The following is a 25,876-nucleotide window of genomic DNA, read 5'->3' as shown; positions in this document are numbered from 1 at the left end:
TTCCAAACCCCAGAGAGGTGGTGAGGATGCTCGCAGAGGGGAGAGACGGGCGAAGGGTAGAGGCACACGTGGCCTGGGTGATTTGTTGGCTTGTGTCTAGTGCTGTCACTCCCGGATTTGGGACCTGATGATCAGGGATCAGGGAGAGAGAGAGGAGCAGGGAAAGGCCCCCAGGGGGAGGCAGGTGTGGGGCAATGGGAGATGACGAGCCCATTTGGAACATGCAAGTCTGGGACGCCTGTGGAACGTTGGCTACATTACTTAGCTTCTCAGAGACGCTGTCCCAGTCCCCTCTGCAAAACTAGGATCACGAACCCTACTGCACAGATTGTTAAGAGATAATCTGTGATAATGTATCCTCATCACCCGGCCTGGTGCCTCTGATTTAGCAAACACCCAGGGATGGCAAATATTATTGTAGGTGAAGCACAGACACCTGCAGCAAATGATAAACCGCTCCGTTTAAAGGTTTAACCCTTGTTGCCTCGCTGCTTTCTCTCCAAGGGGCTTATCTCCCTGGACAAGGAAGGGCACGTACGTGAGGCTTGAAAACAAGGCCTGGGAATGAAGAGGAGTTTCTGTTCTCAGTTAGTACATCGAGAACCAAGCCTAGAGGACTCGGGGGAAGGTTTCTCCTGGAGGGTGAGAAGATCCTGCCCTCTTCTCGGATCAGCCCTGGGGCTGGGGGGAGTGAGAGGAAGGAGAGGTGGGAGGACCTAAAATTGCCTTCTCTGGGTTTCTGCTTTGGGAGAGGGTATGGGAGATAAAGCTATGGGGAACAAAGGGTGGCTCTGGCCACACTCTGCCCTCGGAGCCTCTCGGGGAAGCACGTGGAGGCAGAGCCGAGCTGGGCTGGCTGGCAGAGTCCCAGTGCAGGGTGGCATGGCCCAGCACACACAGAGGGCGCTGCCCGTACCCGGAGGACCTGGCAGATCTCCTGTGGGGCCGCTGGCCTGCTAGCAGGGGCTGAGAAGTGGCAGAGGCTGAGGGGTCTGTAGAACCAGCAAGGACTGTGGTGAAACTGAGCCAGGGAGAGTGTAACCACTGGGCTAAGACTGGGCCAGGATAGTCCTAGTTTGACCCCTGGGAGTCCTGAGTCCCAGGAAACCCCTCAGGCCCAAGCAAACCAGGAAGGATGGCCACCCTAGGCAGGGCCAGCTCACTCGGCATGTGACCTGTGCAGTGCCTTGAGCCCCGGCTTAGAGGGCCCCCCTAGGAATCCCCTGCTTGGTTTAATGCTCTGATATCCCCATCCTGACATGCTTAATACTTTTTGAACAAGGAGCCCCACCTTTCCATTTTGCATTGACCCCATACTTTCCGTAGCTGTCCGTGCACCTAGATCAAGGTCACTGTGAAGATCACGATGGAAATCTGCAGCTCCTGCAGACAAGACCCTTGGGGGGCAGGGACACATCATCTCCCTCTCTGGGTCTTCAATAGCACCTTGCCCAAGCAGCATTAATTAATGGCAACAGAATTGAACCCAACCTTCCCCCAAACACATCTCTTGGCAGCCCTGTCAGTGCCAGGGCTCAGGGTGGAAGGTTTCTGCAGAGCCCACACAGCTGGGCATTTCCCTGCAAAAACCAATGAAGGGAAACACATTTGTCCCAAGCCTTCTAGGTGAGTCACTGTTGGTCACCTTCCTTATGAGCCACACAAGCAGCCGTGGGCAGGCATGCCTCCACCCCTCTTCCAGAAGAGGAAGTTTGGGTCCAGAGAGGTTAAGAAACCTGCTCAAGGTCACACCAATGGCAAGAGTGGTTCAGAAGCAGCCAGAGTGTCCCCCAGCACTCCAGGCCCTCCCAGCAGCCTTTGAGATGGTGAGTCCTGGATCATCATATCATCCAAATGAGACACTTCAGAAAATCAAAGGGGGTGCTATTTTTTTTCTTTTTTTTTTAAATTAAATTCAGTTTTATTGAAATATATTCACATACCATACAGTCATCCATGGTGTACAATCAACTGTTCATAGCACCATCATATAGTTGTGCATTCATCACCCCAATCTATTTTTGAACATTTTCCTTACATCAGAATCAGAATAAGAATAAAAAATAAAAGGAAAAAAAAGAACACCCAAATCATCCCCCCCATCCCACCCTATTTTTCATTTAGTTTTTGTCCCCATTTATCTACTCATCCATCCATACACTGGATAAAGGGAGTGTGATCCACAAAGTTTTCACAATCACACTGTCACCCCTTGTAATCTACATTGTTATACAATCATCTTCAGGAGTCCAGACTACTGAGTTGGAATTTGATAGTTTCAGGTATTTACTTCTAGCTGTTCCAATACATTAAAACCTAAGAGGTTTTATCTATATAGTGTGTAAGAATGTCCACCACAGTGACCTCTCAACTTCATTTGAAATCTCTCAGCCACTGAAACTTTATTTCATTTCATTTTGCACCCCCCTTTTGGTCAAGAAGAAGGGGTTGCTATTTTAATTTCAGGATAATAAGGGTAAAACAGGACTGCCCTAAACAAATGAGGATAAAATCATAATGTTTCTTTTTTTAATTAAAAAAATTTTAATTAGAGAAGTTGTAGGTTTACAGAGAAATCATGTAAAAAATACAGCATTTCCATATACCCCACTAAGGTGGTTTGAAACTGTATGTACCCCAGAAAACCATGTTCCATTCCTGTGGGTGTAAACCTATTGTAAGTAGGTTTCCATGAGGTTGCTTCAGTTAAGGCATGGCCCAGGGTGGGTCTTAATATTTTTCTAGGCCCCTTTATAAATGGTATGAATACAGGGAGAGAGAAAGCCATTGAAGCAAGAAGCTGATAGCAACAAAGCACAGAAAAGAAGGTGTTGCCATGTGCGTTGCGTGTGTCAGAGGAGTCCAGGATCACTGGCAGCTTGGTCTTCAGGAAGAAAACATCATCTTGATGATGCCATGATTTGGACATTTTCATAGTCTCAGAACTGTAAGTTTTTAAGCTAAATAAATTCCCATGTTAAAAGACAAAAAAAAAAAAAAAAAAAAAAAAGAAATTGAGTCCTGTCTTGGGATGCTCTTACCCAAGGTCCCAGGAACCTCCGGCCAAGTGCACACCTGTCTGTGACTCACCTGGGATGACAGCAGAGGCCCAGGCTGGGAATGTGACCCCAAATTCCAGCGTGGGACTGGACTGTCGCCATCCCATGATCTCAAGTGAACTGCCCTGGTTTGTCTCACATGGCAGAAGGCTGGAGGACACCGCACTTGATTTTCAGAGGAAGTAAACAGCCCACCAAGAGGGAAGTGAGAGAGAAACAAATCACAGCCTCACCCCCAAGTAGTTATGGAACTTCTTTTTTGCCAAGCACGCTATGCAGAGCAGTGTGAATTACGGTCCTTGATCCCAAGGCAAAAGACGTACAGGGAGGATTAGCTATTATTGGCAATTGCAAATCCACTCAGTGGTGGGCACTTACACTCTAAGGCAAAAATTCATTTTGGCCTCACCACTGTCTTGAGAGGTAATAGGGTGTAACCTCCTGGCCTTTGTTCACACCGTCTTCTCCCCTCTAGGATGCTACATGTTGAAACTCTATTCCAGAAAACCTCAAATAGCAGTGATTTAAGAGAGGAGTTTATTTCTCTCTCAAGTAGAAGACAAGGGTGGGCAGCCCAGGGCTGTGTAGCACTCCATGGTGTTGGCAACTGAGCCTCCTTCTCCCCTGTTGCTCTGCCTTCTTCAGCACAGAGCTCCGGCTCATGGTCCAACATGGCAGCTCAAGTTCTTCTTGACTGTAATCTCCTCAGAGAGCCAGAACCACCCAGCTAAGCTGCTCCCAAATTCTTGACCTACAGAAACTGTGTAAGATAAAAAATGTTTGTTGTTGTTTATAACCATTAAGTTTGGGGCAATTTGTTATGTAGCAACTGATAATTAATACATTTTGTATACAGGATTCACCCCCATCTATTGGATGTCCTGAGTCCCCAACCTGAGCATACAGGGATGAATCAGACATGGTTAAAGATTGCCTACTAGAACAGGAGCTCTTGGGGGCTGGGGCAGAAATTATGTCTTCTGTGTCTGTGCCCTTGGTACTCTTGTCCCTTACTCTGCTTGGCACACAGTAGGATCATGGTACCTGGCACACAGTAGGAGCTGGGATTCCCAGAGCAAAGTCCCAGCCTCCTGACTTGCCTTCCGGTAGATGAGCCAACTTAGAAATGATGAGCTGCTAGTGCTTAATCATCTGGCTTGTTGCAAAAAAATGCAGACTTGTTTCCCAGAGATCACTGTTTCACAGCCTCGTTCCATTCCTTCACTTCAAGTGCTGCCAAGGAAAAGAACATGAGTAACAAGCAAGTACAGAGTCTTTCCTAGCTAGCTGCCTTCCCCCTGCCTGCAGCCAGCGTTAAGGGTCTGAGTCGTTCAAGGCCACTCAAGGGCCATCTCCTCCTCCAGGTCTCCCTGGCCGTCCTTTAACCAAGTGGGGTGAGAGGAATCAAAGAAAATGATCTTGAAAAGTGGTTTCCTCATGCTGAAACTTTATGAGCCATATGTCAGATCAACTTGACTTAGACCTTTAACTTATTTTTTTAATAATATAATATATAATATTCTTTACTACAAATTTCTCATAGCCAATTGATTCTCACAGAATGCTTCCACAGATTTTTCCCAAACTCGTATATCTATAACTAACCTCTGTTTGCAGTTAATGAATGACATGAATGTTGGCTGATATTTTTGTTTACTTTAATGAGTACAACCAAAACAAAACAATCAAGGCATAAGTCAGAGCTTTAGTCATTCATCAATGGCAGGAATGACTTCTTTGCAGAACCCAACAATGGTTTTTAAAAACCAGAAGAATACTCTCTTATTTTTTGTAATTTTTACAACAAAATGCCTAAAGACACAATACACTTTTTTCAAAGAGGCTTATTAAAATGTAATTGACATAAAATAAATTGTACATGTTTAAAGTTATACAATTTATTAAGTCTTGCTTTATGTATACACCCCTAAAACCATCACCACAATCAAGATAATGAACACATCTATCGCAACAAAAGTCTCCTCGTGGACAGCCCTTTTTTTCCTGGTTATTTCTATACCGATAAAGTGAATGCTGTTGGCTATCTACCCAGTATCCATTTGATCAGGTTACAACCTCTCCCCATTGTGACCCAGGGGAAAGTCACTTCCAACCCCGGCACCAAGAGTGGATCCTTACTGACCTAAGCCAATCAGTGCATGACATTCTTCTGGTGACTTGGGCAGCCATGTGACCTAAGTTGGTCAATTAAACCATATGAACTTGTATCCATCCCATGTTTAGGAGAAAGGCTTTTCCATTTTCCCACAGGTTGGACTCAGATCATGTCCCCAGTTGCCACTGGGCAGCTATCTAGGATCCATGGGGTAACCAGCCTTAGGATGAAGTCAAAATTGAAGCAGTCAGAGCAGAGAGAGGGGAACCAAACCTGAGTGACTGACAACAACATGGAGTCCCTTATTATTTTGCCCCTGGAGCCTGCCTATATTATGCAGCTTCTTCTAAGTTGCTCCCAATGATTCCCAACTCCTGGTCTTCACAACTTAGTGTAATCCTCTCCCCTTGGGTATGGATGGGACCTGTGACTTTTTTATAACCAATAGAATGTGGCAAGGGTGATGGGATGTCACTTCCATGCTTAGACTATATAAGATATGACTTGTCTTGCTAGTCAACTCTCTCTATTGTCTTCCCAACTTGCACACTTTGACAAAGCAAGTGGCCGTGTCAGAGATGTCCATGTGGCAAGACACTGATGACGGCCAGTTAACAGCCAGCAAGGAACTGAGACCCCCGAGTCCAACAGCCCTCAAGAAACTGAGTCCTGCCAACAAGCTTGGAAGCAGACCCTTCCCAAGGCAAGCTTTCAGATGAGACCCATCCCCAAGCAAGAACTTGATTGCAGCCTTTGAAGACCACAAAATAGAAGCAATCATCAAAGCTGTGCCCATACTTCTAACCTACAGATACTGTGGGATAGTAAATATGTGTTTGCATTAGGGTTCTCTAGGGAAACAGAACCAACAGGAGATATCTGTAAATATTATGAGATTTTTATTTTTAAAAAATGTCTCACATGACTATGGGGATGTAAAAGTCCAAATTCCACAAGGCAGGCTACAGACTGGGAACCCTGATGAAGGTTTTTGATCAATTCCCCTGGAGAAGCTGGCTGAAGTAGAGTAGGAAATTCTCTCTTCTGGCTACTGAAATCACCACTTCTCCTTTTAAAGCCTTCAACTGATTGGATGAGACATCTCTCATTGTTGAAGGCAATCTCCTCAGCTCATGGTAGATATAATCGCCCATAGATGCAATCAACTTACTGGTGATTTAAGTCCACAAAATGTCCTCAGAGCAACAATCAGGCCAGTGCTTGCTTAACGGAACAACTGGACACCATCACCTGGCCAAATTGACATATGAACTTAACCATCACAGTGCACCCCTTGTCAACTTGGCAGCCATACATATCACCTTAAACCATACTTAATTTCTAAAAGACAATAACAGTCATATTTTTCACCTAACAATACCTAACTGTCCTGCATATAATCAGGAATTCACAATCTCTCTCCAGAATAGGGTGCAAGTCCATGGGTCATATCACCCTTAAACATGATATCCTATAACTTAAATACTACAATATGAAACTAATACAATTTATGTCATATGATAAGGGAATAAGATAGGGAAGAAAACAAAGATTTTTTTTTATGTACATATACAAACATACTCATAATAAAACAAGGAAAAATATTCCTAACCATTATAGTCCTCATTTCTGTAACTGGTCATGAGGTCATAGTTCGTATTTATCACTACTTTCTTCCACTACCCATTCCATGTTCCCTTTACTTTCAGGAAACACCTCAGCTGGTCATGGTTCTTTGCCTGGTGGGGTGACCCAAACCTTCTTTTCTGAAGTTTCTTGGCCATTGGTAGTCCTACCTATTTTGGGTTGTTGCAGTTTTCCATTGACATTAATCACAGGGCATGGTTGTACCTAGAGAAACTTTTCTGGTTTGCTAAAGCTGCCAAAATGCAATATACCAGAAATGGATTGGCGTTTTCAATGGGGATTTATTGGATTGTGAATTTACAGTTGCAAGACCATGAAAATGTCCAAATTGAGGCATCAAGAAGTAGATACCTTCTCTGATGAAAGGCCAGTGGCATCCCGTGTTCCTCTGTCACATGGGAAGGCACATGGCTGGCTCTGCTGAAACCTCTCTCCCAGGTTTAGCTTCTGCTTTCAGTGTCCTTCTCCAAAATGTCTCTGGGCTTTTGTCTCAATTCCTGGGGGTCCTTGCTTGCTTCCCCCAGGGGCAAACTCTGAATAACATATCTTAGCTTCTCTGAGCGCTCTCTCTCCATGCGCTTTCTTAAAGGACTCCAGTAAAGGGTTAAGACTCACCTGCCCCTACAAGATTGGATTAAAAGAACACGGCTTTTCTGGGGTACATAATAGATTCAAACCAGCACAGACACCATAGGGGATCTCCTGTATTCTAGGAAAACTCTTCTTTATCTCCATTGTGTAGTTGCAGTCCTATTTCTCCTTGATAGTTAGAATCAATCACCCCAGCCAATACAGTAATCCATTTCCTTGTCTGTTGATTCAGAGGCATGAGAAGCTCAAAGTGGCCAGGTGGCAGTCTTAACTTCCAGTTCAATGGAATCATTGTGTCTCCTGGTAGGAGTGCTCTTACTTTTGGAACTAAGACCTGTAGACCAGCAGAGCTTAAGGTTGCAGGGACAGGAAGCAAACATTTTTCTAGTGGATCACTATCACTAGGGGTGATAGTGGTGCCACTCCCATTTCCACCCCTTGATTCCTGGACCTGTGAAATCTGGCTATGAGAGAAACAGCACCATAGAGTGGACGCTGATTCAGAGCATACACAGCCTCCTGGAGAACATTGCCCCAGCACTTTAAGGTATTGCCACCTAGTTGGCACTGCAATTATGTCTTCAGTAGGCCATTCCACTGTTCTATTAATCCAGCTGCCTCTGGATGATGGGGAACATGGGAAGACCAGAGAATTCCATGTACATGTGCCCATTCCCACACTTCATTTGCTGAAGCAATGCTATGTGGAATACCATGATGTGGATAAGGCATTCCGTAAGTCCACAGATGGAAGTTTGAGCAGAAGCATTGCATGCAGGGGAGGCAAACTTGTATCCACAGTTTAGAACAAATTGCTGCCTCTTCCATGATGGAAGTAGTCCAATGTAATCAACCGCCACCAGGTAGCAGGCTAGTCATGTCGGGGAATGGTGCCATACTGGGGATTAAGTATTGATCTCTGCTGCTGGCAGCTTAGGCATTCAGAAGTGGCTGTAGCCAGGTAGGCCTTGGTAAGTGGAAGTGCATGTTGCTGAGCCCATGCATAACCTCCATCCCTACCACTATGGCCACTTTGTTTATGAGCCTCTTGGGCAATGACAAGCGTGGCTGGGAATGAGGCCAACTCGTATCCACAGAATGTGTCATCTTATCCACTTAAAACCTTCCTCTGCTGAAGTCACCCTCTGGTGAGCAATCAGATGGAACACAAATTATCTTCTTGCTTTTTGCCCACTCAGAAACTTCTGTCCACATACCTCTCCACAATTTTATAATTCAAGTTAAACTTTTCACTTGACGTAGAATTCTTCTGCTTATACAAATCAAGTAAGAATTTAGTAGACTATCCATCTATTTTAATTCTAGGTACCCCATGATCTACTAGCCAATGCCATAAGTCTCTGTGAGTCAGATTATTTTGACTGCTGCTTTGAGTCTGCTGTCCATGCCCACCTTGTCTTTGTGATTAAGTGCTGCCACTTGGCTTCTGCCAACCCAGGATCCAATTATCCCTATTGTGTGTAAGAATCCAAGTTTGGTGACAGCAGTTCCCACAGCAATATCTGACCTACAGAGAAGAGCGACCTCAGAGCTCTTCAGGGAAGATGGAGTTAGTCTCACAAGTTTATTCCCCACAGTCCTGGTAAAAGGTGTGTCCTCTGGACATTCCTGGGGTGGGTGGGCAGGTCTTGTATGATAAATCTACTCTAACATTTCAGTCTCTCTAAGTCTCTGTATCCCCTCCTCTACATTATATAAGGGCAGTTTTGGCATTTTGATCTCAGGAAATGTAAGCCCCCTTTTGATTCCTGCTTCAGCAAACCACCCAAACAAACTGTTAACGTCCTTTTTAACCCCTCGAGCTACAACATTGAATGCAGAATCTCTGCTTAGTGGGCCCATATCAATAAATTCAGCCTGAACCAACTTTATATTCAGTCCACTATTAGCCCACACCCTTGATATCTATTCCCACACACATTCCCCTGATTTCTGCCTACATAAATTGGGAAAATCATGCAGTTCTTTTGTATGGCACACCTCCTCATGGATCACTTTGTACCTCACCTTTTGGGTCCTGTTGGGACTTCAGTCTAGTTATAGGTCTAGAAGAAAAGAAGGATGGTGGGGGTGGGTCATGAGAAGAATTTGAAGTGTCTTACAAGCCAACTACCTCAGGACATTCCATTGCAGTTTTATCTTGTGAAACAGGATTAATCTCTTCAGACAGAGGAGTGAGGACTGTTTGCTTGGGGGAGGTGATTACAAGTTTATCAGGCATAGCAGAGTTGATCTTTTCAAGTGGAGGTTGGATGGCTGATTTCTCAAGGCCGACAGGAGGTCAGGAGTTGGTTACTTAGAACAGACCATTTCAGGTTTATCTAGCAAAGACTCAGCAGAATCTAGGGTTTCAATGTCTCCACACCATCATCAACCCATATGCCCCCATCCCAATTTTCAGGATCCCATTCCTTTCTAATCAATGCCCTCATTTTAACAGCAGACACCCTACAAGGTTGGGAATTTAGTTTACATTATAACTCAGCCACTCACACAATGAGGATTTGGGTCTGGTTTTCAAAAATCTCAAGTCTGCAATAAGATTTTCTTTCAGGGAACACACAGAAACATTCACATCCTTCATGCAGTGCTTAAGTTGTGAATTTGAAGCATGGAGCTTATCCTTTCTTTTATAACTATATCTAGCATATTTAGAAACAACCAGCCAACATCATTATACCTTTTAACTACACAAAACTCTATTAAGGTATCAAAACACTCTCAGCCAGAGCCTTGGCTGTTATAAGCATTTGAGCAGCTGCATCCGGAAGTGATATTTCACATATCTCTATTGCCAACCCACTATCAGTGCCTTCTTGATTATTAGAAATAGAGTCATCCGTGCCTTTGAATCTGATCAGATTAGAGAACCAATTCCCAAAATCAATTTAGAAATCTCATCTTTAAGATACTGTTTCTCAAGAACCACTCCAGTACCAAAGCTGTGTTAGTCAGGGTTCTCTAGAGAAACAAAACTAACAGGAGATTTCTGTAAACATTATGAGATTTTTATTTTAAAAAATGTCTCATGAGACTGTGGGGATGCACAAGTCCAAATTCCTTAAGGCAGGCTGCAAGCTGGGAACTCTGATGAAGATTTTCAATGAATTCCCCAGAAGCTGGCTGGCTCAAGTAGAGGTGGAAGTGATGCCAAAATCATCACTTCTCCTTTTAAAGCCTTCAGCTGATTGGCGGAGACGTCATTGTGGAAGGCAAATTCCTCAGCTGATGATAGGTGTAATCGCCCACAGATGCAATCAACTTACTGATGATTTAAGTCCACAGAATTTAGTAACAATGAGGCCTGTTAACTAATTTCCAGCTTCATTCCACTGTGATCAGAGTAGATGCATTGTATAATTTCAATCTTTTTACATTTATTGGAACTTTTTTTTGGTGACCTAACATACAGTCTATACTGGAGAAGAATGTGTTTTGGGGTGCACTGTTCTGTTTATGTCTGTTAGGTCTAGTTCATTTATCATATTCTTCAAGTTCTGTTTCCTTATTGATCTTCTGTCTAGCTATTTTATCCATTGATGGAAGTGGTATATTGAAATCTCCAATTATTTCAGAGCTGTCTATTTCTGCCTTCAGTTTTGCCAGTATTTGCCTCCTGTATTTTAGGGCACAGTGGTTACCTAAATAACTATATACATAAATATTTATGATTGTTATTTCTTCTTGGTGGATTGTTCCTTTTATTAATATATAGTGTCCTTCTTTGTGTCTTGTAACAGCTTTTGACTTAAAGTCTATTTTGTCCAGTATTAGTATAGCTACCCCAGCTGTCTTCTGTTTTCAATTTGCATGGATTATATTTTTACGTCCTTTCGTTTTCAACCTATTTGTGTCTTTGGGTCTAAGGTGAGTCTATAAACAACATATAGTTGAATCATGCTATTTTATCCATTCTGCCAATCTGAGTCTTTTGATAGGGGAGTTTAATGTATTAACATTCAGTGTGATTATTGTAAAGGCAGGACTTATTTCAGCCATTTTGTCCTTTGCTTTTATAGCTCAAGTCTTTTTTGTCTGCTCTTTTCCTTTATGCAGTTTCCTTTTGTGTATAGTTGATCTTTTGTGATGTAACTGATTGATCCTTTCTCATTTCCGTTTCTGTATATTTTTAAATACTTTCTTTGTGGTTACTCTGGGGTTTTTGTTATACAACCTAAGCCTACTATTTTCAAAAGATAGCAACTTAACTTCAATAGCACACACATTCTCTGCTCCCATATCCCTCCATTTCCCTCTTTATGTTATTTTTGTCCCCACATTAACTCTTATATTTTGCATGTCCATTATCAGGAAATATTATTTCTTATTCAATTGTGTTTTAACTTTTATCAGGAAATATGCCTTTTTCTTGTTCAATTGTGTTCTGACTCTTACAGGAATTAAAAAGTAGAGTTGTATATTAGGGTACAGTACTATTGGGCTTTGCATTTACCCATTTAGTTATTGTGCCAGTTTGGATGTATTATGTCCCCAAAATGCCATTTAATGCAATCTTGTGAGGGCACACATATTAGTGTTGATTAGGTTGGATTCTTTGGATTAGGTTGTTTCCATGGAGATGTGACCTACCCAACTGTGGATAATACCTTTTGATTAGATTATTTCCATGGAGGTGTGGCCCTGCCCATTCAGCATGGGTCTTGATTAGTTTACTGGAGCCCTACAGGAGCTCAGACAGAAGGAGCTCAGTGCTGCAGCTTAGAGAGACATTTCGGAGATGGCCGTTGAAAGCAGACTTTTGCTAGTCCACTTTTTCACCTGGGAGAAACTAAGAGAATACCCCCAATTGCCTAGAGAGAAATGTCCTTGGAGAAAGCCATTTTGAAATCAGAACCCTGGGGCAGACGCCAGCCATGTGTCTGTGCCTTCCCAGATGACAGAGGTGTTCTGGACACCATCGGTTTCTTCAGTGAAGGTGCTCTATTGTTGGTGCCTTAATTTGGACATTTTCATGGTCTTTGGACTGTAAATTTGTAACCAACTAAACCCCCTTTGTAAAAGCCAATCCATTTCTGGTATTTTGCATAATGGCAGCATTAGCAAACCAGAACAGTTATCTTCACTGAAGATCCTCACTTCTTCACACTGCTCCAAGCCACACTCTCCTGTCTTTTCCTTTCAACCTAGCAATTCTTGTTGGGCAGCTGTTTGGATGACAAACTCTCTCAGTTTTTGCTTATCTCTCCAAGACTCTTCTTTTGGGTCTGATTAACCACTCCCTCTCTTCATCCTTTTGACCAGGGAAAGTAACAGCTCTGAGGGTTACTTACACCCTCCCTTGTATCCTAAACCTTCCTCAAATTATCCCAAATGAGGCGTCCAATGAGATTTGACTGATACATTGAGGGCTTTAATTATAGTACAAACAATAGCTAACATTTATTGAGCACTTACTATATGACAGGCCCTGCCCTGAGCACCTTACCTATGTTAGCTCTTCTAGTACTCACAGCAACCCTATGAGGTAGCCAGTACCATTATCCCACCTTACAGAGGAGTTAAATGAGGCAAAGAAAGGCTAAGTAACTTGCCTAAGGTTACACAGCTTAAGTGGCAGAGCTTGGATTTGAACTCTGGAGGTCTGATTTCAGGGTCCCTGCTCTTATCCACTAGACTATGTAGTAGGGAAATATCTGACACAACAGCTCTGTTTCCTCAAAAGATATATTCCAACGCAGAGCAAGCTTTTTGGGGGGTTTAAAAAGCAAGGCTGTGCTGTGAGACTTTTTTCTTCACTAATAACTCCCAGAAACCCCAGTGAGGCTGAGTTGACTTCCCTAAAGGTGTCCTTCCCCTGGAAAATCCCTGGACTCCTGCTGAGGACTCCTGCTGTGTGGAGGCAGGGAAGAGGGGGCTGAGGAGAAGTCAAGGTGAGAGCCACCCCATGAGATCCCCAGAGGCACAAATCAGCCTCTTAAACTTTGGGGACAGTTGTGCTGCCACAACTGGACATCCTCCAGGCCCAGCAAGACAATGGAAGATCGAAGGAGGGGTTGCCATCATGGATAGAGTGGAGTCTCTCAGTGACAATTAAAGAAAACCTGATGCCAATGAATTTGACCTTCTCAAAAACAAAAAGGAAGAGGACTATATTGGTTCTTTTAACTGAGGTGTCTAGCTAAAAGAAGCCAGGTACAGCTGGCTTTAAGAGCGTCAGGCTCTAAGCCTCAAAGGATTCACCAGGACATAGTATCTTTCTTTCCGCATTGGCTTCATCTGCTTGGCTTTCTTCTTGAGTAGAGCTGGGTGGCCCAGGTGGCTACTGGCTACCCCACGTTTATGCTCTCTCAGCTTAACACCAGCTTCGGGGTGAGGAGGAGAGTGTTGGTGTTTCCAGTCAGTGCCAGCAAAAAGTCTCAGGGAGGAATCTTGATTGGCTCAGCTTGGGTCGTGTGCTCACTCATGAACCAATCACTTTGTCGGGAAATGTTGAACTCTGATTGATTAGACTAGAATCATATGCTTCCTCATTTCAACCTGATCCCAACAGATGAGTGCGGAGGAGGGGAGGGATGGCTCCTTAAAGGGAAATGGGGTGCTGTCACCTAAAAAAAAACCATGTGTGGGGCTTGCAGGCTCAAACAGCAGCAGATGTTCACTTCAGGGCAGGAGTCCTGAGACATGGCCAGGGAGAGAAGTGGAGGATGTGAGGACCTGGGAGTGCAAAGGGGACCCAGAAAGGGGGCTAAGGGCACGCTTGGCCCCACATTGCATCCAGGTGGACCAGAGGCCACAACTAAAGGAGTCTGGTCAGATTTTTGGAGTCTTGGCAACCTCCTTGTTACTCAGTTATCAGCCACAGGGGGCCTCATCTGTTGTCTGCCTGAAGATCTCTGGCTTCTCAGAGCAGGCAAGCAGAGGGCCTTGCAGAGGCCTCCACAGAGATCTGGCAAGAGCCTGGGGTTGGTCCCATGGAAACAGGCTGTGAGGGGCTTGTCCAGAGTTTCTCGGCAGTGGCCCCAGGAGCGGAAGGAAACCTTTCGGTGGGGGACTGGGGGCATGGAAGAGTTGGGGTCCTAACAGTCCACATTAGCCTAGGTGGGCCTGAAGGAAGGATCTAGGTGTGGTCGTTGGCTAGACCACTTCCCTGGGGCCTGGGAAGGCCTGGGAATGGTCTGCAGGCTTGTTTTAGGGACAGTAATGAAATAATAATAATAGCACCTTGCATGGGGGAGTGGGGGGACTTTCTTGCCCACCTCATTTGAACTCATCTTTTTTACAGATGAGTCAACTGAGGCACAGGGAGGTGACCTGCCCAACAACACCGAGCTAGAAGGCCCTGAGGTTGGATTTGAACATGTGTCTGTCCTCAAAGCCCATGTTTTTAAACAGGGAGCTACAGCCCTCTTGCTGTAGTGAAGATAGTCCCTGTCCAGGGAGGAGACAGTTTAGCCTCTGGAGCAGAGGAAAAGTGGAGGGTATGGTTAAGACCTACCTAGGGAGGGCTGGAGGCATCTGGGCAGAGGGAGAAGTGGTGGGAGCTGGGGCAGTTAGGAGGGCCTCCTGGAGACTTTATATTTTTTCTCCTCCTTTTAAACAATCAGCTTAATTAAGATATCATTCACATACCATACAATTCACCCATTTAAACTGTACAATTCAATGGTTTTTAGTATATTCACAAAGTTTTGCAACCATTTCCACAATCAATTTTAGAACATTTTCATCTTCCCAAAAAGAAACCCCATACCCATTAGCAATCACTCCTGATTCCCCCTCTCACTGGCCCCTGGAAACCACCATTCCACTTTTGGTCTGAGAGACTTGCTTATTTTGGACATTTCATATAAATGGAATTATTCACTATTCAGTCTTTTGCATCTGACTTCTTTCACTTAGCTTAATGTTTCCAAGGTTCATCTGCTTTGTAGCATGATTCAGTGCTATGTTCTTTTTGTGGCTGAATAATATTCCATTGGGTGAATGAACCACATTTTGTTTATCCATTTGTCAGCTGATGGACATTTGTGTTGTTTCTACTTTGGGCTATTTTGAATAATGCTGCTGTGAACATTTGTGTTCAGGTTTTTGTGTAGGCATGTTTTCATTTCTCTGATATATACCTAGCAGTGGAATTGCTGGGTCATATGGTAACTCTATGTTTAATCTTCTGAGGAACTGCCAGACTGTCTTCCAAAATGGCTACATCATTCTACATTCCTAGCAAGAGGCTGTATTTTTAATGTATGTTCAGATATGGATTCTTTTCTCTCTAACTTTCGACAGGCCAATTTGGCAGAAACGTCAGGAAAGATGGGGAGGAGGGTGTGTGTGTGGAGGAGGGTGAGTAGCAGCAGAGCAGAACAAAGAGGCCTCCTGGTGCTTTTACCTGAGCCCTGGGTTTCAGGCTGCCTGTGCCTCCACTTGCTGTGTGGCTTCAAGCCAGTCACCTAACCTCTCTGGCCTCAGTTTCCTTAGCTATAAAATGAACACATTAGACCAGTTGGTCTCACTGAGGTAATTTTGCTCCCCAGGGAACATTTGGCAAAATCTGGAGATGTTTTGCTTGTTTCCAGGGCTGGTGATGCTACTGGCACCAAGTGGGGTGAGGCCAGGGATGCTGCTAAATATCCTACAATGTACAGGACCCCACCCCACCCCACCCCCAACAGAGAATTGCCCAGCCCTAGCTCAACAGTGCTGAGCTCCAGAAACCCTGCATTTGACCAAGGTGAGCCTGTAGGGTCTAGTCCTGCCCAGTCAGTCCTGAAATGCTCTTGGCTTCAGGAGGAATTTTTGAATACCTCGGTCCTGGGAGGAGAGGCCCCCTGGCCTCACTTGGCTTGCTGTGAATGTTGTATTGGTGTGAGGTGACACGCTTTCTCCTTCTGCTCCCATCTAGGTTTGGTCCCGCGTGTAGATGAATTGGATGCCAGGCTTGGTGAACTGGCAGACTTCCTCGTGAGATAGTGGGCTCATGGCCAGTGGAAGCTCCCAAGAGGAGGCGGCACGGCCACCTGTCAGGGGTATGGAGGAGGCACCCTGCCTCTGGTGTGGGGCCGCCCTGGGGCGACTTCGAGGCCCCCTCCGGCGGGAGGCCAGGCCGAGGCTCCCCGTTCCGGGAGCGCAGAGCGCAGCGCTGTCAACCACCCCACCTGCCAGCCCGCGGCCCCTGCGGGCGGGAGCGGGGAGCGCCTTTCCGCCGGGCCGCTAGTCAAATTGGAGACTTTTCTCCAAGTTTTCCTCTTGGGCTTCCGCGAGCCCCGCGAACCACTCGGGCCGCAGTTCCAGCCCGCGGAGGCAGCACCCGCGGCCGGCCCGGCGGCCTCGCACCCGGCTTCGGTTGCCCGTGCCCGGCGCCCCGGCCCAACACCACCGGCCGCCAGGCCCGGCCCTAGGGGCGCGGCTGCCGGGGCTTCCGTCTGCCCCAGGGGGGAATCCGGGCCGCGAGCCGCCGCCGAATGGCTCTCGACAAAGTACCCTTGACCACCAAGGCCAGCCTCTTCCTGAAAGCCCCGCTCGCTCCGATACAGGAAGTAGAAGGGAGCGAGTGCCCCGGAGCGCGGCGACGGCGGCTTCCCCACTCCGCGCGGGGCTGGCGGCGGCGCCGGCCCGGGCCCTTCTCGAGCGCCAGCGCCAGGGGCATGCGGGCGCCCGGAGCACCGCGGCCCGCTCGTGCCGGCGCCTGAGCCCCAGCGCTCACTGTCTCGGAGCTGCCGGCGGCATGATCCGACGGGCCGGGGCGCCCGCGCGCGGGGACCCCGAGGGGTAAGTCTGGGGCGGGAGCCCCCTCCTCCCTCCGAGCTCCCAAGGCCCCCCGCTCGGCCTCCCCGCTCCCCTTCCCCGCCCCCCAGCCCTCGGGGTGCCCGGTGCTCCAGGACGGAGCCGGGCGGCTGAACGTCGGAAATATCCGGCTGAGACTAGACCCCCGACTGCGGAGAAGGCCAAACCCTAGGATCTCCGGGAAAGCGGGCGGCCCCGGTGCCTGCAGGGACTCGGCGATTTGGCTAAACTTTTAAGTGCAGGCGCCTCTCACTGGAACACCAGGCGAGAAGTTCGGCGGCGGCGCAGCTGGGGCGGGTGCGAGGGGGGTCGTCACTATCTGTCAGAGCCCGGGCCGAGGGGCTGTGTAGACGCGGCCCCCTCCCCCAGTCCCCGTCCCGCCTGAACTTGGGATGGAAACGCGCGCAGACCCGGACCCGGCAGCCTCCAGCTCCCACCGCTCCGCATGCGCCCCAGCGCGCCCTCGGACTCCGGGGTTGGCCCGGCTTGGGATGGTGGGTCGGGGCCCCCTGGATTCGGAGAACCCGCAGCTCAACAGCTGACCCGCCCGCCTAGACCCGCGTCCCCTCCTCCTGCCCCTCTGACCCCAGCCGGGACCGCGAACTTCGGACCGGCCCTTGCCGAGCCGGGGACTTGGGCAGGGTCCAGGGCGCACGGACTGTGGGGTTCCGGGAACAAGGGGCGGTTTGGACGGCGTGCAGCCCAACCGGTTTGAGAGCCGGCTTCCGAGAGGGTCCCGTGTCTAGTTTCGTACCCCCCACCCCCACCTCGCGACCTCGGGCTTCAGGACTCTGCTTGGAGCTGCTCTCCGCGGGGAAGGTCCCCTAGCCCCGCCCAGCCCAGAAGGCGTTCCGGGCAGCTCCTAGCTGGAAGCTTCAGGTGTTGGGGACGCTCCAGGTCGGAGGCGGAGTCCCGGGAAGGCCTCTCAAAACCGTTCGGGGTGCCACGATTGCTGGGCGTGTCTGGGGGGAGCACTTGCCTGCGCTTTGGTTTAAAAGTCCGGGGTCCGTTGTGCGATGGCCATCCTGCCGCCCGGCCTGGCCTGGCTCGGTGACCTCATCTCCCAGGGCCTCAGTCCAACTCTGCGAAACAGGAGGATTGGGCCGTTCTTGTTCCATTCTTCACCAGCCTGGGCGGTCCCGGATTGGGGGGCAGCTGGAGGTGCTTGGCTCCCACTCTGGTGGGAGCGGGTGGGGAGGGGTGCCTGGAGGGGCCCTTAAATGCATCTAGCTCACTGTCTCCTTCCTTTCCTCCCCTCCCCCACCTCAGCCCCATGCTGGAAACTGGCTGGCTGGCTTTCCCTTGGAAATAATCTCTGGAAAGGCATCATTGGGTAGGAGGAAGTGGGAATTCTGTGACCCTCTGGGCCCGCAGCCTCCCTGTCCTTGGGGAAGGGGCCCCTATGGGCCACATTTGCCACATCCAAGATTGCTGGTTGGAGCCGACCAGGAGGTCCCCAGGGAGGAAGGTGGAACCCTGACCTCACCAGCTTCCCATTCCCCACCCAGGGCTGCCCCAGCCTGCCCCACTTCCTCTTGCCTTTCTCCGTTTCTTTCTGGGTCAGTTATTTACTCTCTCTGCCCCTCAGTTTACTTATCTAAAAACTGTGGCTGAGTAATAGTACCTACCTCTTACAGTTGTTTTGAGGATTAAATGAGATAAGGCATAGAAAGAGGCACACTGGCCTAGCGGGTGCAGAGTAAACCCTCAGGACTTAGTTCCTAGCACTATCATTTTCATTTGTTGGGTGTGACCTCTCCATTTGCCAGATGTGTGACCTTGGAGAAGCCACCTGGCCTCTGCCTCATCTGGAAATTCGGGGTAACAGTAGCACCTACTCAAGGATGATTATGAGGATTAGGTGAGTTCATATATATATATTTATTAGAGAGGTAATAGATTTATAGAACAATCATGCAAGAATTAATACTTTTAAAGCACGTACAACAGTGCCTGGCACATCGTAAGTGCAGTGTGAACGTTGATTCATTGCTGGAGCTGTCACTTTATTTTAGAAAACCTTTCAGACGGGAAGATTCCTGGATGACATCCCATTCAACCTGCCCCTGGTGCAGGGAGCCCTTCCCAAGGGGTGTGCGCATCCTCCAGCCATGGAGAACCTGCCTCCACTGCTGGCAGCTCTCCTGGCAGGCAGATGCCTGAGGAAGGAATTCCTGAACTTGAGCTCTGTTAAGGAATTCTTTCTCTGGCTTCCGCCTTGGGGCCCTGTTCTCAGGAGCCGGAGCCTTCTGGACTCTCAGGCACTGAAGGCAGTTCCCAGTCCGCGCCCCCAGCACCCCCTGCTCCCTAGGTGTTGCGGTGCCCGGAGATGATGAGGGCAAAGTTGCAGTGACCCTCGGACCCGGCCGGCCCTTCTCCCCCTCCCCGCTGTTCCCTCAGCCCTCTCCTTCTCTCTGGGGAGGGATGATCAGGGAGCTGGGGGAAGGGCTGCCACTCTCACCCCCAGGGGGTAGGATGGTGTCACTTGGGTGTGGGCACCGTGGAATAGGAGTCTGGGGGTTCTCGGCAAGCAAGCTGTCTGCTTCTGGTTGAAAAAATCATCTGAGGAGACAGAAAATGGGGACAGGCTGCCAGGTCCCCGAGGAACAAATGCCTTCTCACACCGCTCAAGGGCTCTGCCAAGCTTGAATCTTTGTTCAGCCTACAGGCGTTGTTCTAGGCTGGGCTGACATTCCCCTGAGGAGAGCCAGAGTGAGGGTCGGGGGGTGGGGAACCAGGGGGGCTGTTGTGGGGCGGGGGTCAGGGAAGGCCACTCCGAGGAAGTGGGGAGAGTGAGGGCAAATCCCTGAGGGGGTGTGCCTGTGTGTTGGGAATGGAGGCCAGGCTGGCGGGAGTGGAGTGTGGGAGATGAGGCCAGAAGCTGGTGACTTGTGGAGCATTCTGGGCAAGAAGGGGCCACAGGAGGGCATTGAGCAGAGGGGTGCCTGGGTCCCCTTTGAGCAGGCTCTCTCTGGGAGCAAAGGGGAAGCCTGGAGACCTGCAAGGAGACCCCCACGGTGGCCAGGAGAGGGGTGGTGGCTGGGATGGTGTAGGCAGCGCAGCCCGAGAAGGTAGGCCCACGGGACTTGCTGATGGATTGGAGGTGAGGTGGGAGAGGAATTCTGAGGGGAGGCTGTGGCTCCCAAGGGACCTGTGCTTCAGGAGATGGATGTGGAGCTGTGTAGAGGGGTCACCTTAAGACGTATGCACTTAGAGCCAAGACGGGGTAGGGGGGTGGGAAGGGGACTGAAAACAGTGTGGCTGTCACTGACCTAATCCAGCCTCCTAATTGAATGACAAGGAAACGGACACCCAGAGGGACAAAGTGCCTTACCTAAGGCTGTGGGAGCTGGAAGTGGAGCTGAGCCTTGAACCTGGGTCTCCTGAGCCTTGGGCCTGCAAGAGGCTGCCTGGGCAAGGCCCCCATATTTGGGAGCACCCTGGCTTTCTACCTCACTCATGATGTCACGCAGGGCTGGTGCTGAGCCCTTTGAGAGGGGAGCCCCCCAACCTCTCCAGGCTCTGAGCCTCAGTGGCTGCTGAGCTCCGGGGCAGAGGCTCCTCCAGGGAGGGCCCACCCAGAGCAGGAGCCAGTGATGAGTAAAGGGTCCGAACTCACGGCTCTGGCTCTGCCCGCTGACCTGGGCTTCTTTCCTTTCAGGGGCTAATGCTCCCAGGCGGTCCTGGCTGGAACTCAGCTGGGAAACAGACTCCATTCCCAGCTCTAACAGAGACTCTGATCCACAGTCAGCTACGGGTTGTCTCAGCTAAGTCAGCTCAGGCTGCACTTCTGGGCCTTGAGAAGCCACAGGGGAGTAGACTCGGGAGCCAGAGTCTCAGCACGCTTGCCCCTGAGGCCCCCTTGCCAGCTCCCTTTGCCGCCCGCTGCCCCCCTATCCTGGGCCTGGGTACTGGTGTAATGATCTTTGCCAAAGTACCAGCTGCATGTGTGACGTGGGTGCTGGGGATCTGGAAATCAAAAACCAAATCCCCCCAGGAATGGGGTCTCTTGCTGGAAGCAGAGGGTGGCGTGGTGTTTGAGGGATCACCCATCCTGGACCCCTTGCCATCCTCTCGGGCCTCCCTGGACCTCCATTTTACAGAGGAGGGAGCTGAGGCAGCCTCCGGTGGGTGCCTCCCAGCTGGGGAGCCGAGAGAAGGAAGGAAAGGTGACGGACAGACAAACACTCCCTCTGACGCCCTCCCCGATTCCAGCTGTCACAGTGTGTGTCCTCCCCTGGGGTCAGGTCATCCAGCGACAGATGAGTAGAAGTCGGTGGATGGCGCTGAGGAGGGGAGGGCAGCCTGGAAGAGAAGGAGGGGAGAGAAGCCTGAGCCAAGGTGTGCGGGTGGGAAGCTTAGGGCAGTGTAGGGGGTCTACACTGAACCCAGAATCAGACTGTGCACACTGCTTTTCAGCCAGCAGGGGCCTGGAAAGGGAAGCTTTGACCAGGGAGACATTGAGGGAGCAGGGGCAGGAGCAGGGGGTGCTGTCCACAGGGCCCACCGGGGTGGCCTGGACCACTCCAGGGATCTGGGGAACTGACATGCCCAGAAAAGCCCCTTAACCTCCTGCTCGCCCCCAGCTGTCTACCCATAAGGAGGCATCTTTCAAAGGGAATGAGGAGAATTGAGACGTCTCATTCCTGGGAAGTCAGCTGCTCCATGGCCAGCTCCAGAACTTTTGGTCCTCTCGCTATTACCCTGAACCTGCTGTTGATACTAAGAACCAGAATGTTGAACTGCTACTGCCCCCCAGGGTGTCCAACATGCGGATTGTTTTCCCCAAGGTTGGAGCTAAAGGTGGAAATCATGCCTTTAATGAACTTTTCTAAGCTTTTTCCCCTCCCCTTTCTGTTCTAGTTTGCTATTGCTGCTGGAATGCAAAACACCAGAAATGGACTAGCTTTTAAAAAGGGGGTTTATTTGGTTAAACAGTTACAGTCTTAAGGCCATAAAGTGTCCATCAACAAAGGGTACTTCACTGGAGAAAGGCCACTGGCATCCGGGAAACCTCTGTTAGCTGGGAAGACACGTGGCTGGTGTCTACTTGCTCCTAGGTTGCGTTTCAAAATGGCGTTCTCCAGATGTCTGCATCAGCTTCCAACGGCCATCTTCAAAATGTCTGTCTCAGCTACAGCTAGCTTGCTCCTTATGTCTAAGCTTATAAAGGCTCTAGTAAACTAATCAAGGCCCACGCTGAATGGGTGTGGCCACACTGCCATGGAAATACTGAACCTATAGGGTCCAACCTAATCCACACTAATAGGTCTGCCTCTACAAGATCACATTAAAGAACATGGCTTTTTCTGGGGACATAATATATGCAAACCAGCACACCCTCCAAATGAGCCTGTGGTTCTCGGGGATGGAGACAGAAGGCAGCTTGTCCAATCGCTGTCACCATCTGAGCAGCGAGAACAGCAGCAAATCATCAGCCCATCACCCTCAGGAGCCAGGCGTTCCTACTTAGAAGGCCCTCAGGGAAGCCCTGCCCTCCACTCTCCAAAGCCAACTAGCACTTCTTCTGTCCTCCCTGTGGCTTCTACCTGGGATGCCACCTCTACTCTTCCTGCCCTTTTTAAAGGGCCCACCTCCTCCTTGAAGCCCTCCATCCACTCTCCTTTTTTACTACCCATGCTCTTCTTTCCACTTGTTGCCTTGCAGTTTTAGAGACACTAATACCCATTAATATCATTCTTCCTAATGCAATTGTAAACTTCTAAAGAAAGAAGTTGGCATACAGTTGGCACTCAATAAGTGCTTAAGGACCATGACATACTGAACAGGATTCTAAAATTGCCTCTTGGCTTTCCCTTTTGTGTTGAAGCTCCTAAATGTAAGAGGCCATTTTCAAGGCCACCCAGATCGCAGTGTAGGTCCCAGGAGGGGCAGGTGCCAGGACTGGGGAGGGAGGGCCCCAGCTCCTGCTCCTCAGCAGTTTGTGACCCCCTAAGGCCAGCACACCCCTCCCTCGGAATGAAAGGAGCTGGCTAGCCACTAGGGAATTGAGTGGAGACTGCAGAACCCCACTTGATTTAGCCTTCCCGGTTGTGCTCTCCACACTTCTCTGTGGGGAGGAGAAGCCAGTTCTGGGTCAGCCAAAGGAATGGGGATGAGCTGGGTGTGTAGGTTCTGGAGGAACTGACTGGGTCAGTGGGTCCCAAATGTAGGTCTGTGGCCCACTGAGAAACTGGGAGAATAAGGCTGTTGTGTGTGAGTGTGCAGGGTATCAGCTAAGGTGGCCAAACTGCCCTTTCTTGGGCAGAACTGTCTAAGATTATTGCCCTGCAAAGTGTTGTCTCCTGTCTTTTAAGAAATTATCAAGTAAGTTAATGGTGGTTGTTGGTTTTTAATGTCTTTTTTTTTTTCTTTTTTGCAAAATTAAAAGTTGCTGACCCAAAATCTGAGAAATGCTGCTCTAGTTGCTTCAGTGGAATTTATCCATTTTGTACTCCCACCCGCTCTTCCTCCCCCACCACATGCCTGGGAGTGAGATAGCTGACCCAACTGTATCTTCCTTTGCACTTTGAAGATGCTTGGGGACTGCATGTTCTAGGATGTCAGGAGGGCTGGAGTCCTTGGAGACTAGGGCATATCCCCTCTGGCGTTTTGGGATTTTACTGAAGGAAACAAGTCCCTTACTCTCTCTGGACCTCAATTTTCCCATCTGAGAAATGAGCTCAGAGATCTCCAGTGCCCCTGCTTGCTCTGACATTCAGTGATTCCCCAAATTAGTGGCCCAACAATCTGTGGAAGCTGGTGTGCTAGAGCAATATTGGGGTTCAGGGGACTGAGGTGCCATCTGAAGGTTTATAGGGTGGCCTTATGGATCAATCTAGAACATGCAAGTATACTTTCATAAGTGATAAAGAGAAATAAAGACTCAGAAAGGAGTCTTCTGGTCATCACCCTAGCCAAGTGCCTGGAAGGAAATGTTTTGTTTTTTTTTTTTCATTGCTGTGGGTTGGTTTGGTTTTTCAGCTACTCTAGAAAAAAAGTGCATCGGTTTGGGATGAGACTTTAAATGCCTTGGGGAAAGGCTCCTGGCTTCTTGGTGGGACTTGCTGCCTGAGCTGTGAGTTGGGAAGGTTTCTCTCCATCAGGAGTGATTGGGTCACGTCGGAGGGGCCTCTCTCAGAGCCTGTCTGGATCCGTGGGGTGGAGCCCACAGGCCCTGCATCCGCCGGCCATTTTGTGTGGGGGCCGTGAGGATGCTGAGGACATGCAGCCAGCTTTGTGGGATTCCTGGCCGGGGAGCTGCCTGTGATGCCCGCTCCTGTCGGAAGTGAGGAGGATGAGCTCTCAGGAGGCCCTGGCAAGAAGGGTCGGGGGCACCGGAGCTGAGGGACGCGGCTCCCTGCCAGGCCGCGGCCTCCCCTCTAGCACGTCCAGCACTGCCCCAAAGGAGCCAGCCTGTCCCTGGGTGGGTGGGGGAGGACGCTGTGTGCCCCTCACCCCGCACAGTGCTACACTTGAGCTCAGTCCCTTCTCTCCTGCCAGCGCAGCCTTGAAGGAGAAGAAAAGGGTGGTGGTTATAGGAACGCCCTCCCCTCAGCCTGGGTGCCTGCAAGACACTGGGAGGGGCCTTACTGATTCCTCATCTAGGTGGTTATTAGCCTCGACCTTTATAGAAGAGTCCGGAAACCACCATCATGGCTGCTGCCTTTTGCTCTACCTGCCAGTTGGGGCCTGTGCAGCCTCGGGCATGTCCCTTCTCCACAGGAGTGGGGGTCGGGGAGGCTGCCCCCATGGCCACCTCTGCAGGTCAGCAGATTTGAAAGTGGCAGCAGACACCCCCCAATCTTGCCAATGATTTCTGGGGGGTGCCCCCACCCCAATCAGTCCGCATTTGAAAGAACAAACCAGACTGCTACAAAATGTCGGTTCCCGTTTAGAAGAAACAGCCCCCGGAGCGGTTGTGGTCAAGGCTGCCTGAGAGTGCAGCGCACAGTGCACACTCAGGCCACATCCTACGGGGTAATGACGCCAGCCGCGAGGGCAAGGCCCCCGGCATCCTCCCTGACCCAGGCCTGGGCAGAGTGAGGGCCCCCAGAGCCTGGCCTCACCCCAAACCCTGGATCCTGGGGTGGTAAGGATTGGAGCCGAGGAAGACCAGGGTGGCAGCTTGGAGCCCATCGGTCCCTAGAGTGGCTCACCTACAGACACTGCCCCCCCCCCCCCCCCTTAAAGTGGCCTCCATTTCATCACTGACTCTGGGGTCTTTAGCAAAGCCAAGATCCTTTTATTCCCTAATTAAGGGATGAGACTTTAAATGCCAAATACACCCCCAACTCCTTGATTGACATTCAAGATGAGGTGTCAGGGACTGACATAAGACCCTGTTTTCTAAAAGACTTGCTGGAGAGATGGGTGTAGGGGGACAGCCCAGAGGAAGGAGAGGGGACCACAGCCTTCTCCTCCCCCACAGGTTTTCCAGGACTGAATCGTTCCCTGGGACAGTGGATGTCCTCCTTCACCCGCTTCTGGGGTCCAAAGAAATAAAGGGCTTTGCCTTTGAAATTCGCAATCTGATGATTTCTGGCTAAAGGAGCGAGTTGTCAAGAAAGAATTCAGCCAGGACTCCTTTCTCCAACCTCTGTGTCCCCAGCTTCCTTAATCTTCACAGTGAATGTCAGAGACTGATAATGTAAATGTCTCCAGGGATGTTGCAGTTCAAAGCAAGGACTTGCTCTCT

General features: G+C 49.4%; 1 protein-coding gene across 3 annotated transcripts in view; it reads left to right on the top strand.

The window, feature by feature from the left end:
- The first annotated feature begins 16,673 nt into the window (after positions 1 to 16,673).
- Positions 16,674 to 25,876, top strand: part of RIN3 (Ras and Rab interactor 3) — a 128,159-nt gene continuing 118,956 nt past the window's right edge. Inside the window, exon 1 of one of the 3 annotated variants that reach the window (XM_037832027.1) lies at positions 16,674 to 17,163. In XM_037832027.1, the coding sequence (XP_037687955.1) occupies positions 17,120 to 17,163 (44 nt within the window). In that variant the 5' untranslated portion in view covers positions 16,674 to 17,119. The remainder of the gene's footprint in view (positions 17,164 to 25,876) is intronic. The other 2 variants (XM_037832028.1, XM_037832026.1) reach the window with 2 other exon arrangements.

Source organism: Choloepus didactylus, chromosome 4 (genome assembly GCF_015220235.1).
Source record: "Choloepus didactylus isolate mChoDid1 chromosome 4, mChoDid1.pri, whole genome shotgun sequence".
In the NCBI taxonomy this organism is placed as follows: domain Eukaryota; kingdom Metazoa; phylum Chordata; class Mammalia; order Pilosa; family Megalonychidae; genus Choloepus; species Choloepus didactylus.
This window is presented reverse-complemented; position numbering and strand designations above follow the sequence as displayed.